Source organism: Octopus sinensis, linkage group LG1, assembly GCF_006345805.1.
Source record: "Octopus sinensis linkage group LG1, ASM634580v1, whole genome shotgun sequence".
Classification (NCBI taxonomy): Eukaryota; Metazoa; Mollusca; class Cephalopoda; order Octopoda; family Octopodidae; genus Octopus; species Octopus sinensis.
The window spans coordinates 183,429,745-183,448,877 of record NC_042997.1 but is presented as its reverse complement, the minus strand read 5'-3'; the positions used below and the strand labels follow the sequence as shown (position 1 = coordinate 183,448,877).

Here is a 19,133-nt window from a genome sequence, read left to right as displayed (position 1 = left end):
ATACAATTAAAATTCTCAAAGTTGAATGCATCGTGCAATATTACATAAAACATTACAAAAACTATGTGAGGTATATTTGCCATCTCAATATGACTAACCACTAAGGGTGGGTGTTACTGTAGCTTGTAGCCCCAGGAGAACATCATCTCCAGCTGGCTATTGACACATTTTCTGTGCCCTATCAGTATTTGCAAAGGGAGGTCATCCTTCTCTCGTCAACCTAAGTGATACGCACGGACAGCAGTTTCTGGGTCTTGACCCGTCATCAGTGTACGACAATCACTGGTTTTCGATGAAAGGAGTTCCCAATGCAAATATTAATATCCTTTTTCCAGTAACTTTACGTCACTGATCTTGTGTTCAGAGATTTATTATTACAAAAACTGCAACTCAAAAACTAGGTTTCTTCATTGGAGTTAAGCAATACCTCAGCCAAGATCAATTGCTTCTCACTGCAAAGCTCAAATAAGACCTGCATCAGAATACTGCTTATAACAAAGACTGTTAAGCTATCATAAATGCAAACATCTTAAACCACATTCAAAAGCTAACTTCCTCCCCAGCTGACTGGCAAAAATTCACTCATCATTATGCTACAATCATTTTCTCACAAGCTATTTCTCATCTATTTCTTTCCTCCTACATCTACAGTAACAGGTGCTGCTAGTAAGCTGCGTATCACTGCTATCCAATCCCTTCTGATGCACTTGCCTTTTTTCTTCCTCACATTGTTATTGTGCTCCTGTATTAAACACTTACCCAATCATTCCTTTCCAGAGTTACAACACCCTGGAATTTCTTCTTTGGCCACATTTTTTGCAGCAGATGTTGATCAATAGGTATTTAAATGGAAACAACTACATCCATCTAAATGGGAATGATTAGCAAAGATCAACTAATTAAAAATTATTATATTCATTTAAATATTCATTTATAACAAAAATCAGTGGAGAAATATTGCTTTTTATATAAACAATTTTTTAAAATATATCTAAATATATATCTTCTTTTCATTTACTAAAACTAATCAGACTACAAAATTACTTAAGGAATATCTCAAGTTGGAGGTTTATTTACCTTATATCTCAAACGACATTCATTAAACAAACTCATGAATCCCTACATGATGCATGAATTTAAAAATCAAAATTAACAACATTTTTTACAAAGACATACCATAAATCCTCGAGTATAGTCCGCCCTTGAGTATAATATGCAGGGGATTTTTAGGGGGCTGCACTTCTGAAAAACCTAAACCTTGTGTATAATACGCACCCCTTCTCTAACTTGAGTCAAAGAGGTCTATATAATGTCTTTGGTTTGTAAGAATGTATACGGTAATGTCCTTTATTATTGCCTTCTTTATCTTTGGTATCCATTTAATTTCATCTTTATTTCTTCTCCATAACCTGACATTGCTTTCGTCAATATCAAATTTTCTTCTGGCGGCCCTATTACCATGCTTTTCAGCATATGATATAACTTCAAGTTTAAACATAACTGAATAAGATCTATTAGGCATTTTATGGGCATGTAATGTATAAAATGCTTTATTGGAGATTAATGTACAGGTTTAAGTCCCACTTATAAAAAAAACTCAAGTAAAGACCCACAGTAGTTCAAACATTTAATACTGGTATTTAAATAAGTATCTATTTTTTGCCACGGTAATGATGCAAACTGCCAATACAAACAGCAGGATCAACTAGTTAGTGCTAAACTATTAAGCACAATTTGTGTGTAATTAAGCCAACAGCACCTAGTCAAACAAACACTTCCGTGCATGCATAATACAATAATGGTGATGTTCTTAACTGTTATATGGGAATGTAAATATGTTTGCAAATTGTTTTTATTACATGTTATTCTGTGTTCTTAATACTTTTATTTTAATAAATGTTGCCTACTGCAAGTTATGGATGATTCTTTTGTGACTTCATTGCTTTCAGGCTTAGCTTGAGGTATTTTCGTGCCCGACAACACAAAATGCATCTGAATAAACGATGCTGGACAGCAGAGACTTGGACATCGCTTAGAAAATATTTTTCATTTTTAACCTCGTATATAGTACGTACTGGGGATTTTGACCTTTAAATTTTAGGAAAAAAATGCGGATTATACTCGAGGATTTACGGTATTTAAGATGGAAATAAATTGCTATAAATTTGATAAACTTTAAAATTTTATTTTCCTAACACATACTACCTATTGCCAATAAACTGAATTTATAACCACCGATGTATGCTGGGGTTAGCTTTGATCCTTTTCCCAAAAATTTCTGGTAAAACCTCTTCAGTCAAAGTGTCAGATTGTTTACAAATCACATCTGGCTGTATAACAATGTTAGAATTATTATGTCTGTAGATTAAATTCTTACTTGTTTCATTAACAGCGACAGCCTTGTTTCCTTTCTTTGGTGTTTGGAGACCTTTTGTTTTGAGTGATGAGGTAATATCATAAGAGTTAGCATTAGAATTTGTTTGAGAGGTGCTTGAGCCAGTAGAGTGGTCACTGTTTTTAGAAGTTTGAGAGCTTTCATGGCATTTCCTTTCTTGCATCACTGACTTCAAATGAACAGATGAACCTAAATCTGGATACTTTAATTGAGGGTATATAACCGAGTTGTAGTAAATATTTTTACTTATTTGCTGTTCTCTCGGAACTAATTCATCAAAGAACATTTCTTTAAATTTTTCAAAAATTGTTGAATATGTATTTTTTCCCTTGATATCAGCACTTTTACTTTTTGGAAGCTGATTCTTATTCAAAGTTTTTTTCAGCAAAGTAAACGGATTATCAACACCAATTCTCAAATCAGAAAGTGAAGCTGAAGATGATACATTTTTAGTTTTTGCTGACTGATAATTATTTTCAGTCTCCGGTGATAAGCTGAAACATGATTTATTTTCCTCAACTAAATTAACTTCTTTTTGTGAGGAAACTGGCTCATTCAAAGGAAGCAGAATGCGTTTTCCAAAATTACCTCTCTTGCAGTTTAGTGCATCAGAAAATGCTTCGGCAGATTTTGAAACCTGATAAACTCCATTCAAAGGAATATATTCATAATTCTCTGAATTGTATATCAATTTTAAATTATCTGTGAATAATAGTTTCATTTTTCTACGATCATAACGGTAATTACCGAAACAGCCTAAACTACGAGATTGTCCATTGAACTTTTTCTTAAGCCTTGTTGTATTTTTTGGTTCAGGCACATATATTGAGGTGACTTTTTTCCAACCATCAGTAATTCCGTTCACATTATCAGCATTAACAGATTCATTATCCAATTGGTGTTGGCTTTCTTGAAAGCTGAAATTTAAAAGTGTCTGAATGGTAGACTGTTTTGTATCAGTACATCCACTTTCAAAAAGAAGGCTTCTTCTTTTGCCATTAAACATGACATTGACATAAAAATGTTGAAACCATTATATTTTCCAAATGAATTCAGTAGTCATTCCACATGACAGGAGAATTTCAATCATCATTTTTCATACACATTGATTTAAACAATATCTTTCAAACTGCAAAAATAAAAAAAAGAAAGAAAATGTAAAAACACAGAAATAAAGTCTGTAATATAAGCAAGTGGAGATTTTACTATAAGAAGTGAAAAATAGAAAAAGGGTTACAAATACTCTGTTGTGTCTGGGGAGAGTCATTTTCTTTTTGTGCCTTATTATTTAACACACTCACCGGTAAAATTTCCACTTATTTCTTATTTTTATTTTCCTAAAATTTTCGTTGCGTGTTGCAACCTTTTCAATAGTGACAAATAGTTACCTATATACAATTGTTGCTGATTTAACCATTTAGCACTTAAACCAGTCATAATCTAGCCCAGGCATTTTACTTGTTTTATGTTCAAACCAACCAGATACAACCTCTCACACCTACCCTACAATGTCATTCTAAAAATAAACAATTGCAGCATCAAAATCTCAAAGCTACAAGATGATGCTTGATTAATTCATAACAATGTAAATAAATAAGCATTACTTTTGACAAAATAATCTGAACACTAAAAGAATAAACCAACTCCATAATTGTTCGACATACTAGAAATAGTAGCCAATCTCTTTTATATCATACTGAACATTGAATAATGTTTTAAATACACTATATCTGCTCAATCATAACTTACCTAAGGTTAAACAACAGCAAAAACAACTACCGATATTCTCTCACAAGAATTCCATAGGATATGTTTTCTTATTTCTGTATTGCCCACAAGGGGCTAAACATAGAGGCGACAAACAAGGACAGACAAACAGATTAAGTCGATTACATCGACCCCATTGCGTAACTGGTACTTAATTTATCAACCCCAAAAGGATGAAAGACAAAGTCGACCTCAGCGGAATTTGAACTCAGAATGCAGCCGCGGACGAAATATCACAAAGCATTTCGCCCGGCATGCTAACATTTCTGCCAGCTCATCACCTTTATCCATAGGATATGTTTTCTCTTCAGGGCTATAAACTACTTCAGTCAACAACATATCTCCTATATAACTTGTTTTAACTTGTTCCACATAACAGCAAAATTTCCATCCATAAATAGGACCCACTTATTCTAAACACTTAAATTTTGAATGAATCATTTCAGAAACAACTTTAGTCCTTAACAGCAGTTTCTGCCACGAGCAAATATACTTTATGCTATTGTACAATCATATCTACATAATTATACAAAAGACCAAATCCAAGAAACATCATATACCACATAGGTAAACTTTAAGTCCCAACAATATACAATCCACTGGCACACTACCATACTATGTCCTCCATCCTACCTCTCAAATTTTGCCAAAAGCTTGGCAATACCTGCTCAGAGGCCTATGCAAAGTTTTAAAAAAGTTTTTCATCATTCCTGACACAATCAAGAACTTGTGCAACTGAAACCTGAGTGTCTTCTTGGTCAGCTAAAAACAGATTTGGTACAAACTTGGCAGACACATGTCTCATACCCAAATCTTCAGTGATAATGGACTGAACTGAATGGTAACAAATCTGCACATCCTCTGATAACTCACGGATGGAGATTCAACGATTTTCCCAGAATGTTCATCAATATCGACATTTTTCGGCCATCTTAGAAACGTTTGAAACACTGGTACACTTGTGTGCAGCTCATACACTCCTCTCCAAACACTTTCTGCAGCTTTGTGTAGGCCTCTGAACAGGTATTGTTATGACAACTTTCTCTGTCATGTTCAATGCAACGATCACATGCTACACACCTTCCTTCTAAGTGCTGCTGTAAACAGCAGAAGTGAGATGGTGAAATCTGATGCGCATGCACTGCAGTGTTCAAGGTCAATTTTTGCCAAACGGCTTCACTCTGCATGCTTTAGCTTCGTTACTATGGCAACAGTCTGGATACTTATCAATCAGACCTCGTATTATAATGTAAACAAGGCTAGATTCACCAAGTCACATATCAGGCTTACCATGAACCAGTTGAAGATACAGAACTATTAACAATGCAGTCATTCTGTAATCCTGCATGAATAATGTCATGTTTCTTTTGAGGTATATCCAGGTCTTCAAAAAAATCAACCTACTATTAAAATTAAAGTGAAAACTCATTGAAAAAGTAAACTTTTATGTTACACATAAAAGACTAAGCAGACTTTGTAGCACTGGAACTCTCATGGTACTCTTCACTAAATAGTGTGCTCACAGTAAGAACTTAAGAGATATTAGAAAATTTTCTGCATTAAATTTCCATATCATTCAGGTACTACTAACATGCTTTATATCCAGATAGGTAATCTGACATATACCACATAACCATTAGATATAAATCTCCTATCTATACATATCTACTTGGTACATTTATATCTATACTAGCTGTCAGACCTGGCATTGCTCGTGTTTTCCATGTTGAAGTGAAGCCCACCTCTAACCTTGTATTGAAACTTTCTACGTTACCCAATAAGATTTTATATCTAGATCAGCAGGGATTTTACCCAGTTAACACTTTCAACATACTCCTACATACTGGACCATCTGAAATTACAGTCAAACTTTTGGGTGTACCTCGACCTGTGTGTCCAATCTCAGCAAAATCCGATAAAAAGTGTTAAGGTTATGTCATAAAATAGAATCCATGTGACCATTTACATGAAAATATCCCATTGACTTTTAAATCCCAAAATATTATATGAATAATCAATGTTTCATATGTTGAAGTGCTTAATTTTACTCATGGGTCAATTTTCTTCAAAATCTGCTCATTATTTTATTGTGAGTAAATTTTGACGATTTCTGCCTTTCACCAGTTTAATTTTAATTTTTCTACATGACTCCAACCATAAACTTAACCTAAATGTCAAATTTCATCAAATTCGAATGAATTCTGTAAAAGTTACTGCATAAAATATTAATCCTATGGGTATCAATTTTTTGTCATGTCTTCATGCTAGCATCAACTAATCACGTGTAAAATTTCCACAAAATCAATAAGAATATCTCTAAGGAAATGCTTATTTGTATCTGTGCCCTTTTCAAGCCCTTTTGAATTAAATAAACACCTTTACCGTATCCCCACCACAAAATTTACCTACATCTCAAATTTCATTAAAATCAGATAAAAAATGAAAAAAGTTACAGCCCAAAATAAAATCCCTGTGGGTATTTGCATGCAAAAAGCTTATTGATTTTATAAAACCAATGCTCAAGTGCAATTATCGATTTTTTGTCAAAACCATATACTGACATAAACTCACTGCCATGAGCCTCATTCACTCATGGATTTTCATCAAAATCGGACACAAAATGCAAAAGCTGCAGGAAAGATAACATCGTTATGGGAATTTCCATTCAAACACCCAATTAAGCTCACAAAAATCGATGCCAACTGAGTATTATCAAGTTTTCGAAAAATTCCAGTCTTATTTGAACTTCAGGGCATGTGATCTACCTATGTGTTAAAAATCATTAAAATCGGTTTGATATTTTGGGAGGAATTAGAGTAACTCCAAACACACACACACAGACAGACACCATTACACATTTATGTATATAGATATAACACTTGCCACCTATCTAAATCCAAATGATCTTAATATTAAAATACTTTAATCATACTTAATCCATGTTTTAATCTATACATTATATATATTTCTTTTTTCAAATAAGCCCTTGTAAATATATCTTTTATTCTAGTTTAGTCCTTCTCAATAGATAAACCAATACCATAATGTGTTAACTGTGAGTGCATTTTGTCAAAATAGAACATTTGATAATATAATTACAGTTTTTGATTTTGGTTATTTACAATCTTATTGATTTGTAGTTCTAACATAAGCTTATCTTTGAGCACAATTGAATGAACACTACTCATGTGATCCTACACACCTGCTGGCTAGACTTGACCTAAAGGTTTTGATTCTTTCTTGAAACAATTCTTTCTACTATAGGCACAAGGCCTGAATTTTGGTAGAAGTGGAAGGTAGCGTACATAGCACGTAAATACGACCGAAACACATCGACAATCTGCACCACCCTGAGGAAAAGGACAAGATCAAGGCTGTTACAACAGTAAAGAGTATCTCCAGCACTCCAAGCAACGCTTGTCTGTCCACAAAGAGATGGAAAAATTGCTTCTCATGTGGATCAACAAGAAGCAACTTGCAGGGATACGATTACGGAGACCATCATCTGCAAGAAAGCAGCGAGTCCTGACACGAAGGCAACCGAGGATTTCATGTGTGAATTCCGTCAGCTCATTGCAGACGAGGGGTACCTCGCACAACAGGTATTCAACTCTGATGAAACTGCTCTTTTTTTGGAAAACAAAATGCACAGAAGAACCTACATAACTGCAGAAGAAAAGAAAATGCCAGGCCACAAGCCTATGAAAGATAGGCTAACTCTTGCTCTATGTGCCTATGCGAGAGGAGACCTAAGATTTAGTCGCACCTTGTCAACCATTCTGAAAGCTCACGAGCGTTCAAGTCGCACAAAATCCCGAATGTGGAGGGCAAACGTTAAAGCCTGGGTCACCAGGCAATTCTTCACCGAGTGGATTAATCTTGTCTTCGGACCAGAAGTGAAAAAGTACCTTCTGAAGAACAAGCTTCTTCTCAAGGCCCTCCTCATCCTCAACAATGCTTCTGCTCACCCTCCTAACCTCAAAGATGATATATTGGACGAATTTAAATTCATAAAAGTTCTGTACTTTCACACAGCATCACCCCTATCCTGCAGCCCAACAAGTGACTTCTAAGTTTAAGAAATTGTACACCAAACACCTATTTCGTCGGTGCTTTGAAGTCACCGAAAATACAAATCTAACCCTTCGTGAGTTTTGGAAGAAGCGCAATAACATTCTTAACTGCCTGAAAATCACTGATATGCCCTGGCAGGGTGTAACGAGGAGAAAGCTGAATTCTGCATGGAGGAAACTGTGGCCTGACAGCGTATCCGAAAAAGACTTTGCGGGGTTTGAGTCTGAGACACCTGTTGTTGCGAAGATAGTGTCTCTTAGCAAGGCCATGGGCCTCGAGGTTGACGATGGGGACATTAACAATCTCGTCGAGGAACACTCAGAGGAGCTGACGGCAGATGAACTCCTGCAGCTTCAGGAGCAGCAACATTTGGATGCGGTGGAAGAGATTGGTTCTCCGGAGAAGGACAGTGTAGCAGAAAAGGCTGTCTCTATGAGTAACATAAAGGCAGTGTTGGCAAAGCGGCAATATGTTTCTGAATTTGTAGAAAAATATCACCCTGAAAAAAGTATCTACAACTGCTTTATTTAATGACACTGCTCTGACGCATTTTCGTGACATTTTGAAAGGCAGATAAAAGCAGACTTCTCTCGGTATGTTTCTAATGAAACGACCTGCAAATGTGAAAAGTGAAGAAAGTGTGTCCAAAAAGCCTAAATTAAGCGAAGTGAGAGAGAAAACGCCAGAAATTGTTCTTCTTGAAGTCTTAATGGAAGGAAATTCTCCTTCGAAACAATAATCTCCTCCCCCGTTCCATCGTTTTCCTCGCAACACAAATCGTCCCATCTTTAAGTTAATAAAACCAGTTTATATATTTCATTTGCATTTTCTTTTATGTTTTTATCACTGTCATCTTTATAACTGCACCATTTCTGTTTTAAAATGCATAAAAATTATTTTGGGGTGTTTTGTTGGGGCTGGAACGGACTAATTCATATTTTAATTCATTTCAATGGGGAAAATTGATTTGTAAAACGAGTAAATCGTAAAACGAGCTCGGTCATGGAACGAATTAAACTCGTACTGCGAGGTATCACTATATGTATACGTGTGTGTGTGTATATATATATATATATATATATATATATATATATATATATACACACACACACACACACACGTATACATGCACGGGCACACACACACACATATACATGCACGGGCACACACACACACACACATGGTCAAATAAACGTACTTTTATGAAAATTATTTTATTTTAAAGATATGTAATTTGTAAATAATAAAACAATGAAAAAGGTGATTCTTTTGTATCTTCCACTGCGAACAGTCAACGAAGTAGATTAGGAGCCATTTGAGTATGTCCCATCTTTATATATTTTTTAATTTTTCGATATCTTTCGATATAACTCGACAAAATCAAAACACTTCTCTTCGGGTATTTATTTCCGTGGAAGCAAATGACGGTTCGATTCTGTTTTCTGCTTGGAAATTTGCGGATTTTACATACACGCACGAAACAGGTAAGAACAAATATGCAAGGCTTTTTTTTTCTTCAAGTTTAAGATGAGACATTGCTGGCATAATTTCGTCATATCTATACCCCACAACCCACGGAAATACCTGAAGTTAAATGTCTCGACCTTGTCGAGCTATATCGAAGGAATGCCAAATTTTTTAATATTGTTGTTAGACCATATGTCAGCACCGATCAAAAGAACCAGTGATCAAAGATATTCAATGCCATCTTCAGGTACGATTCAGCACCAGCACTAGAGCCCATGCACGTTATCACTTTGCCTTATTTCCACGGCAAAACGTTTGGTTTGGGTTGTTTCTTTTATTATAGCGCCTGAGCTATGAGTACCTGAAAGTTATCCTGAAGGTATTGCTAACAAACATCATCGTCTCATCAGTTTTTTTTTTCTTTTTTAGACTACATTATACAATGTTTTTGTTTGTTTGCTTTTTGTTAATAAGATAGGATGTGATTTTGAGGGAGATTCCGTTGCTGTTTCATGTAGGTCGAACAACCGCTATGTGGTTACGTGGTTCTTCTGTTGACTGAATATTTTAAAACTATTTAGTGTAACATTATTAAGTCGCTGTCAGCAAATTGTTTTCCGAAACACGAAGGAAGCTGACTGCACATAAAACTGATTACGTTAGTGAAATAAAACAAAGGTTTCTTTTAGCATTTAAATCTTAATACAGAATTTTTGAAGCAACGAAAGTTATATGATTTCAAAATTAAAATTAAGTACGCCAAAACAATAAACATGATACAATTTCGTTTCCTATTAAATACGAAAATACGCTAAATGTTCATACTTACAATGTTTATACTTAAGGTTGCTGTGGTTTTCGTGTATTTTTAATTTTTGATAAGACCAACAAGCATAATACCCTCATCTATATATATATATATATGTTTATATATATATATAAATTTAGTAAGTTATAAAATGTCCTGAACTGATAGATTACTTATGTTTCATGGTCAAAATAACAACGCTAAGAAATGCCAAGCAGAATAACTACAGCCCAAAACAAAGTGACGGCGTCATACAGTTACTATAGCAACGCTGTCAGATCTCGCAAGTTAACCAGACACATTACTGTTGTTGTTTTCAGTTCTTTTAATTCGAGATCATATGCCACCTATTATACTAACACAACACATTTCACTCCCTCCCATACACACACAGTTGTTATTATGTCCTCGTTTCTCTCTCTTAATTATTCTATTAGATAGTAAGCTATCCGGTTATCTGTTCATCGGTCTATAAAAATATACAAATCTATTTGTTCTATATTATATCGCCTATATTTATAGTATACTAGCAGTATCGCCCGGCGTTGCTCGAGTTTGTAAGAGAAATAACTATATAAGCATTTTTAGAAAGTTATAGCCAAAAAATAGCAAAAAAAATGGAAAAAAATGATGGTAATTTTTTTTTTTTAATCGTTGACTCATCGTAGACATTTTTATAGAGTTACTTCTCTTATATAATAGCGAAAAAATGCATTAAAATGGGAAAAAATTATGGTAATTTTTTTTTTAATCGTAGACTCATCGTAGACGCGCGCTAATACCCAGAAGGGCTCGATATGAATCACGACTATAAGATACCCAGTTTTGGTTAAACTGCACCGCAAAATGTGGGAGTAATTAGAAATCTAAATCGTAGGAGACAGACACACAACTTCTCTTTTATATATAAAGATATCAAAATCATTTTAATAAATTTTAAGAAAACAATGAACCAACCACTGTAAAATTTCCGTATCAATATAATATATAACGAGAGACGATGCAATAAATTAATTGAATAGGATATCGAATGAAATAGTGTTTTGTCCACCTCAAACCAGAGTTTAAAACCTTTATACTTCCATTGATAAAACGATTCTTAGTGTTACGCTGTCATTATATATCCTTTCTCTTACCAAATCTGTCTGGTGCTTTGTGATGACGGATTTGGTAAGAAAGTTCCCATTCCGTCGAACTTGTTTTATTGTTTGTAAAAAGCTATGAACCATACAATTTAGTTTGTTATTTCAGTATTGCATTTAATGGCAAAAGGGAAAAATTAATTCCTCTTTAACAAAAAAAAACTTAACATGATAGAAATTTTCTGACAGTATTTCGGAACCCGGCACTATCATGACTAATTATGAAAAGCAAGACAACGTTTTTTTTTTTCAAAAAATTTCCTCAGGAGTAGGAGTTGCTGTGTGGTAAGTAGCTTGCTTACCAACCACATGGTTCCAGGTTCAGTCCCACTGAGTAGCACCTTGGGCAAGTGTCTCCTACGATAGCCTTGGGCCGACCAAAGCCTTGTGAGTGGATTTGGTAGACGGAAACTGAAAGAAGCCCATCGTATATATGTATATATATGTGTGTGCGTGTGTGGGTACGTTTGTGTGTCTGTGTTTGTCTCCCCAACATCGCTTGACAACCAATGCTGGTGTGTTTACGTTCCCGTAACTTAGCAGTTCGGCATAAGAGACCGATAGAATAAGTATTAGGCTTACAAAGAATAAGTCCTGGGATCAATTTGCTCAACTAAAGATGGTGCTCCAGCATGGCCACAGTCAAATGACTGAAATAAGTAAAAGAGTAAAGAGAGTGTTAGCAATAAAGTAATATAACCAGCTGACCAGCCCAATTACCTACAGACAAACAATACAATTGTCCTTATTCAGAGAGTAAGCTGTGAAAAAATAAAAGATTCGACATGATAGAAGAAAACTGACTAGTTTTGAAATCAGCATGCCAATTTTAGTCTTAATCAAATGAAAAAGCAAACTCAACAGAAATTATGTCCAAAATTGTTACCGTATTATTATTAGCTCTATGTAACTGTGTATACCACATTCCTAGCAATACCTATTTCTTTATTACCCACAAGGGGCCAAACATAGAGGGGACAAACAAGGACAGACATAGGTATTAAGTCATTTACATTGACCCCAGTGTGTAACTGGTACTTAATTTATTGACCCCGATAGGATGAAAGGCAAAGTCAACCTTGGCGGAATTTGAACTCAGAATGTAACAGCAGACGAAATACTGCTAAGCATTTCGCCCAGCGTGCTAATATTTCTGCCAGCTCGCCGCCTTATTCCTAGCAATACCATTTGGTAATTCACCTTCTTGTCCTCCATTCACCTATCGCTAATGCAGGTATGACTCTATGGTTAAAAGTTTGCTTTGTAACTTATGTGCCAGTAAGTATCTTATTGAGAAATGATGTGATTCATTACAGAGATTTATAGATACCAGCAGTGCTGTAAATTATTGCAGAATTGTGTTGACTAGAAAAGCTAAGATCACTTCATCAAGCAGAGAAAATTACTAGTAATAATACTGGCATCCTATCCAGGGATGGGATACACCCTGCACCTTACACACACACACACGCACATATAATGACTGCCTCATCTTGTCAGGTAATAGCCATCTCACATTGTAGTGAGACATCTGTACATTATTGGGTTTAAGTGGCAAAAGCTTATACAATACTTTTTCCACACTCTCAGTCACCATGGTAGGTTCCAGTGACAAGCATTTAAAGGTGACTGGTGCTGTTTTGACTGTGAGTTTTATTTCAGAGTTATCTTTCTCCTGGAAGAGGCTGCCTTCCTCATGGCTTTGTCAAATACATATATTATCATCATCATCATCGTTTAACATCCATTCTCCATGCAAAAATGGGTTTGACGGTTTGACAAAAGTTGGCAAACCAGAGGGCTGTGCTAAACTTTATTGTCTGTCCTAACATGACTTCTATGGCTGGATGACCTTCCTAACATACATAAATGCATACATACATACATACATACATACATACATACATACATACATACATAGTGTTGGTTAGGACAAAGACTTGGTGGCAGTTTATATACATCTATTGCTAATTCTTTTTTTACAAGGCTTCATGAAAATACAGGCAGAATCAATTTAATATGAATGTAATATTTTACAGATGCTGAAGGTCTTAATAATTGAGCTGATCTTTCACATCACTGCGAAAACATATGGCTGCATTGGGGTCCATGTGGCATGCTTGAACAATTGTGAAGATCTTTTACATGAAACCATTGGTAGCCTTGATAACTCAGAAATAAAGTCTATATAAATGTATATCATCATCATCATTTAGTGTCTGCTTTCCATGCTTGTATGGGTTAAATGGTTTTTGACAGGAACTGGTAAGCTGGAGAGCAGCACCAAATTCCAGTCTGATTTGGTATGGCTTTTACAGCTGGATGTCTTTCTTAATGCCAACCACTCCAAGGGCATAATGGGTGCTTTTTATGTGCCACCAACAAGGGTGCCAGTAACATGACACCAACATTGGCCATCACTTGGCTTGCCGGGTCTTCTCAAGCACAGCATATTGCCAAAGGTCTTGGTACTTTGCCATCACATCCACGAGGCCCAACATTCAAAAATCATCGTTCACCACTTTGTCCCATGTTTTCCTGGGTCTACCTCTTCCACAGGTTCCTTCCACAGTTAGAGATCAGTGTAGTCTGTCGCTTACAAAACACAATTTCCAAAACTAGACACACAACGCTCACCTGAAAGAGAGCATGTATAAAGTTCTGCAAATTATATTTAGGGGTATTTTTCAAATGTCTTCATTTTGACACACTGAGGCCGGAAATAACCTTGCAGTTAATAAATTTCAACAGCTAATTTACCAGTTAGAGAACATTGTTATTTAAAATTAAATAATGAGGGTAGAAATTGATATTAATCAATTAAAACCTGTGGCTTAGCATATTTAAAAAATCCGAAGATTAAAAATTATATTAAATACAAAATTAAGAGGAATGACCACTAAAGTGGACTCCTAATATGCTAGATATAGACATCAAATTACCATTACCATGAAGAGTGTGTTCTCAAGAAAAATTCCAGCAAAATACCAAAATGTAAAAATAAGCAAGACAAATGAAAATGTATGAAATAAATTTACGAAATAAAACACGATTACCTACATACCATATTAGGATTCCACTTTAGTGGTCATTCCTCTTAATTTTGTATATATATATATACAAGCAAGCAAGATTCGAGCTCACTTTTAATGTATTATACATATATATATGTGTGTGTGTGTGTGTGTGTGTTTAATACATTAAAAGTGAGCTCGAATCTTGCTTGCTTGCAATGTTACCTAGCCAAAGTGGCGCATAATGGGAAAATACTAGGAATTATGTTGCCCCTAGGATGTAAATACAAACAGAATAAAACAAGTTTCCCGTAACTCAGACAACTGGTTATTGAGATATTAGGGGTTTTCGGGGGTATAAATGGTGCATAATGGGAATATTCTCCAAAATTAACTTAACTCTGAAAGGGAAGAAACTCTTACCTTTCGATTAGACACAGTGACTTGACAATGATTTGTTTTTTATAGTAAATGTTTCTGTTTTTGCTTTTGTTAAACACAATATTTTAATCATTTAAAAATAGTTTTAGGTGAATATGATTTCAAAAATGTAAGTTGTTTGTACAGTAAGTATTTATATTTTAGCTTTCTTTAAACAAACAATATTTTAATGTTTTTTTAAAAAAATTTTTTTTGGCACATTTAAAAAATATCCTAATATATAAATATATATAAATAATCAAAAATTATAAAATAAAATAAAATTCTCTCTCAAGAGAATGGTAGACAGAGACACATGCTTATAAATGGCTGCAATGTATTTTATTCATGTGAATTTGGGCTCCTGGTCAGTTACCTGAATGCTGTTCATCAAAGTATGAAGTGAAAGCTATCATCCTTTAATTACCATCCATTGCTTTCAAAAACTTGTCGTTAATCATGTTAGGAATAATTTTATGTCTGACAGGTATGAGTCCAAATATTAAAACCAGGAAAAACATCTTTAAATTAGGATATGGTGCAAAACCAAATATGCAGAGAATGGCTAATTGGAGCACTTGCAGCCCTGTGAATAAATGCATCTTACTTTGTAGAACTTGTCAGATGTAATGGTTGGTTGGGATGCATATACATGCTTTCATTCATTCATACATTCATTTATACACACACACACACACATATGGATCATGCAGGCATGAAGTTGATTCGATCCTAGATAGTCAAATTTTTAGATTAACACTTCAACAGCACTTTTCTCACGGTAAAACGAATAGTTTTTCTGTGACAGCAGTTTACATTTGCCAGATGCCTTAGCTAAGCAGAATAATGTTTTCGCCACTTGACCCTTCTAACCTCTTCTATTTCACCAAAAGCTAGAATTAATATAACAAGTACCACCATTGAAATCCATTGTTCTCAACAATATGTCTATCCTTCAGGATAGTTATAAAAACAAGAACCCCCAAGTAAAAGTTAGTGAGTTTGTGAGAACCCAAGTTAGAGAGCAACCATCAGTTAGTGAATGGACCACTAGAATCATGGCCACAGGCAGGCAGCCACTAAAGACAAACAGCTAGAGGGGAAAAGAAAGTTACAATCAGCGACTATGCAAGACAACTTCCCTTGACTCTCTCACTATCACTAGCTCAGCTCACTTTCTTCTTACTCCATCTCTATCTGTAATTACTACTACACAATGATGAGAACACAAACACAAACTATACAAGGAAAATCTACGACATCTACCTTTACCTCACATGCTTTACAATTTTATCACCTGCCTGTTGAGGCAAGGTATTTCACAATGTAACATCATCATCATCATCATCATCATCATCATCATCGTTTAACGTCCGTTTTCCGTGCTAACATGGGTTGGACGGTTCGACCGGGGTCTGGAAAGCCAGGAGGCTGCACCAGGCTCCAGTCTGATCTGGCAGTGTTTCTACAGCTGGATGCCTTTCCTAACGCCAACTACTCCGTGAGTGTAGTGGGTGCTTTTTACGTGCCACTGGCACAGGTGCCAAGAGAGGCTGGCAGCAGCCACAATCGGTTGGTGCTTTTTACGTGCCACCGGCACAGAAGCCAGTCATGATGGCGCTGGCATCGGTAATAAATATTTTCTTCACAACTTCAATCACTGTTCTTTCATCTTTATATAATGGCAAATCAACGAAGAACCAATCCTTTCAAACTGATTAGGACTCTGACGTTCCATATTATTGTTTACAAATTAATTTCAACCGTTGCAAAAAAATAAACTTCTACCATTACAAATTGGTGATTCCAACATTGCAACATAACAGACATCAATTACAAATTGGTTACCCTACTGTTACAATGCAGCCTTTACCTGCACCTTCATCTTCACCTTCGCAAGAACAGTTGTCACATCAACCGTTACAAATATTTGGGTATGCTTGTGTGTTCTCCCTCAGATTATAATGTTATAATGACATGATTTCTTCTTCCTTTCCTCTTCTATCTTTCTATATGGCTTGTTCATCTTCCACACATCCTAGGCCTCAGTCATCACTCTATCCCCTGAGTCATCTACAAAGAAAAGCCATCATCACCTCCAAACTGCTTACTTTGACTGGAATTCTTATTGTACTGAGATACAGCACCCAAATTGGTTTGCATTTTATAATTCTGGATATGTCAATACCATCCTTCAGAATATCTTTAATTCAGTCTGAGCCAAATACAATGCATCAGGGCCATATAAATGTGTTAGAAACCTTTATAGTGCAATATGTAAGATTGCAGCAGTCTGCCTTTCCAGGAAAGAATGATAGGGTATTGAACATATATTCAGATTACACAGAACAGAAGATAAAAGAAGGCTCAGCCATGCACCCAACTATATCAAGCAGGTGACTAAAAAGGCAGTATTTAAATTTAACCACTAACAAAGATAGTAAAGTGTTCCGGAAACATGCACATTTGAAACAGAGGCCTCACTTTCCAGTCAGCCTTCTTCACAATCCTCATGCAGTGGAGGCACATGGCCTAGTGGTTAGAGCAGCAGACTCGCGGTCGAGGGATCACGGGTTCGAATCTCAGACCAGGCGATGTGTGTGTTTATGAGCGAAACACCTAAGCTCCACGCGGCTCCAGCAGAAGGTAATGGCGAAACTTCTGCTGACTCTTTCGCCACAACTTTCTCTCATTCTTTCTTCCTGCATCTTGCAACTCACCTGTGACGGACCGGCGTCCCATCCAGGTGGGGAACCTATACACCAAGGAAACTGGGAAACCAGGCCTTATGAGCCAGGCATGGCTCGAGAAGGAACAAACAAAACAACAACAATCCTCATGCAGGTTAGATTATTGATGACCCCAAAGAGTACACAAAACTTATTGTTGAATATTATGTTGGCATCAAAACATACCATCTTCACCACTACTGATACCAAATTCCATAACATCTATTAAATTTACTCCTGCAATGCTATGATGCCACTCTGAATCTCAGTTTATTCATCTTCTGCTACAGCTTTGCATGCAGAAATATTTTTGATTGATTTAAATCTATAATCAATATAATAGCTCCTTTCTGCATTTTGATTGTAAATTGTATTGTTAATGTATTTGCTAACAACCTTGGCACTCTCTCTCTCTCTCTCTCTCTCATTCCTCCCTCTCATTTTCTCTCCCACTTTCTGATTTAGAATGGAAACAATTACAATTTTTATCGTTGTTCATATTATGTACTAATTACATATAATATTAGCATAATGGTCTCACACACTATGCTGATAATACATGAAATGTTCAAACAGGCTGTCTATAGAAACAATTAAATTTAAATAGATTATTAAATATATGGAAAAAATTTCTTAATTTCTCACATGTCCATTATGATGTATATGAGGGAAAAAAGTGAAACAAAACTCATCTCACGTGCTTCTTTCACTAACAAGTTAATGAACCAACACAGAAATATATGAAAAAATATACACACACACACATATATATAAATTTAATATATATATAATATCTATCTTTATACATAGTGTCAGTCGGCCACACTTGAATGGTGCTCTTTACATGCTACCAGCATGGGTGCCAGTCAGGCGGCACTGGCTTAGCCACACTCAAATGGTGCTTTTTACATGCCACCAGCATGCATGCCAATCAGGTGGCACTGGCATCAGTCACACTCGAATGGTGCTCTTTATGTGCCACCGGCATAGGTACAGTCTGGTGGCATTGGCATCGGCCACAATGATTTCACTCAGTTCAACAGGTCTTCACAAGCACAGTATATTACCCAACAATTCAAAGGTGCTTTTAAACAGGCCAGTTATGCAACACTGGCATTGACCACGACTATGATCTCACTTGGCTTGCTGGGTCTTCTCAAGCATGACCTATCTCCAAAAGTCCGAGTCACTTGTCATTGCTTCTATGAGGCTCAATGTTCAAAGATCTTTCTTCATCACCTCATCCCATGTCTTTCTAGGTCTACCTCTTCCACAGGTTCCCTCCACTGTTGTGTGACACTGGTGTCCCCATCCATA

The 19,133-nt window shown here is 35.8% G+C and overlaps 1 protein-coding gene across 1 annotated transcript; it reads right to left on the bottom strand.

The window, feature by feature from the left end:
- Positions 1-628: 628 nt before the first annotated feature.
- On the bottom strand, positions 629-10,789 carry LOC118765439. The gene is made up of 3 exons (XM_036507517.1): positions 10,533-10,789; positions 2,138-3,524; positions 629-1,175 (listed from the first exon to the last, which is right to left on the bottom strand). Exon 2 carries the CDS (start codon positions 3,399-3,401, stop codon positions 2,226-2,228), a length of 1,176 nt encoding a protein of 391 aa, XP_036363410.1. The 5' UTR covers positions 3,402-3,524; positions 10,533-10,789; the 3' UTR covers positions 629-1,175; positions 2,138-2,225.
- Positions 10,790-19,133: the final 8,344 nt, after the last annotated feature.

Excerpts from the sequence above, each read along its gene's own strand:
- LOC118765439 (XM_036507517.1), bottom strand. The coding sequence starts at position 3,401 with ATGTTTAATGGCAAAAGAAGAAGCCTTCTTTTTGAAAGTGGATGTACT.